Source organism: Cynoglossus semilaevis, chromosome W (genome assembly GCF_000523025.1).
Source record: "Cynoglossus semilaevis isolate Cse_v1.0 chromosome W, Cse_v1.0, whole genome shotgun sequence".
NCBI lineage: Eukaryota > Metazoa > Chordata > Actinopteri > Pleuronectiformes > Cynoglossidae > Cynoglossus > Cynoglossus semilaevis.
The window spans coordinates 10,037,284-10,038,688 of record NC_024327.1 but is presented as its reverse complement, the minus strand read 5'-3'; the positions used below and the strand labels follow the sequence as shown (position 1 = coordinate 10,038,688).

Here is a 1,405-nt window from a genome sequence, read left to right as displayed (position 1 = left end):
CATGGAATAGCCTTCATTTCTAAGAACAAGAATAGACTGTCGAGTTTCACATGAAAGTTCTCTTTTTCTGGCCATTTTGAGCATTTAATCGACCCCACAAATGTGATGCTCCAGATACTCAACCTGCTCAAAGGAAGGTCAGTTTTATAGTTTCTCTAACCAGCTAAACTGTTTTCAGCTGTGCTAACATGATTGCACAAGGGTTTTCTAATCATCCATTAGCCTTCTCATGCAATGAGCAAACACATTGTACCATTAGAACACTGGAGTGATAGTTGCTGGAAACGGGCCGCTATACACCAATGTAGATATTGCACCAAAAAACAGACATTTGCAGCTAGAATAGTCATTTACCACATTAGCAATGTATAAAGTGTATTTCTGATTAGTTTAAAGTTATCTTCATTGAAAAAAAACAGTGCTTTTCTTTCAAAAATAAGGAAATTTCTAAGTGACCCCAAACTTTTGAACGGTAGTGTATATCCACTGTCCAAATGTAAATGCAAAGAAAAGCTGCTGCATTTATTCTAATGTTGTACTGCATGTATACGCCTGCCTCCCTCAGCCATTCCTGCACTATGTTTTACTACAATGTTCTTCCAGAAACAACTGTTCTTCTGTTTCCTGTTTGTTTTTTGTTTCCCTTCCACTGATGTCACCAGAACATTTCTTTGTATTTTACATCACTGTTGTGAAACCAGCTATCTTAACACGAACAGGAAACAACACAGCAGACGCACAGAAACTAACGGAAGTTGATCTTTTCCCAATCACCAGAGCGTCGAAAGACACTGGACTCTCACTGCTCTCTATATGCTCTCATCTTTGCTCCATCATTAGTTCATGTTTTCATAAGTTCTTTCTCTTTCTTCCCATAGCTAAATCATGCCAAATTAACCATTCCAAAAAGTTTAGCCTCTTGTCCCAACTCGCCTTGTCACCACAAAATAAATTCTTCCTGAAAAGTCCTCCCAAGTCTCGTAAGAAAATAGCAGCAGCTGCAGCAGCAGCAGGCTGCAGGAGCTCCTGAAGCAGATGTAGTGTCACAGCTGGGCAATGAGGCAAACACAGTGCAATATGTGATCTGGTCTCACTGGACTCCCAGGCTGAAGTGGACCAAGGTATACAGTGGTATGAAAAGTTTGGGCACCCCTGATCATTTTCAAGATTTTCCTTTTTGGATCAGTGGTTGTTCGGAACAGCAATTTCAATTAAATATATCATATAGCAAACAAACAGTGATATTTAAGAAGTGAAATTAAGTTTATAAGATTTGCAGAAAGTGTGCAATAATTACTTAAACAAAAGTAGGCAGGTGCATAAATTTGGGCACCCCAACAGAAAAATTACATCAATATTTAGTAGATCCTCCTTTTGCAGAAATAACAGCCTCTAAACGCTTCCT

The 1,405-nt window shown here is 38.9% G+C and overlaps 1 protein-coding gene across 1 annotated transcript in view; it reads left to right on the top strand.

Annotated features, from left to right (window-relative positions):
* The window catches only part of LOC103397161 (membrane-associated phosphatidylinositol transfer protein 2-like), an 86,341-nt gene that overhangs the window by 74,549 nt on the left and 10,387 nt on the right, over positions 1–1,405 (top strand). Inside the window, 3 exon segments of the mRNA XM_025052828.1 lie at positions 879–1,009; positions 1,011–1,068; positions 1,071–1,121. Coding sequence (XP_024908596.1) covers positions 879–1,009; positions 1,011–1,068; positions 1,071–1,121 — 240 coding nt within the window.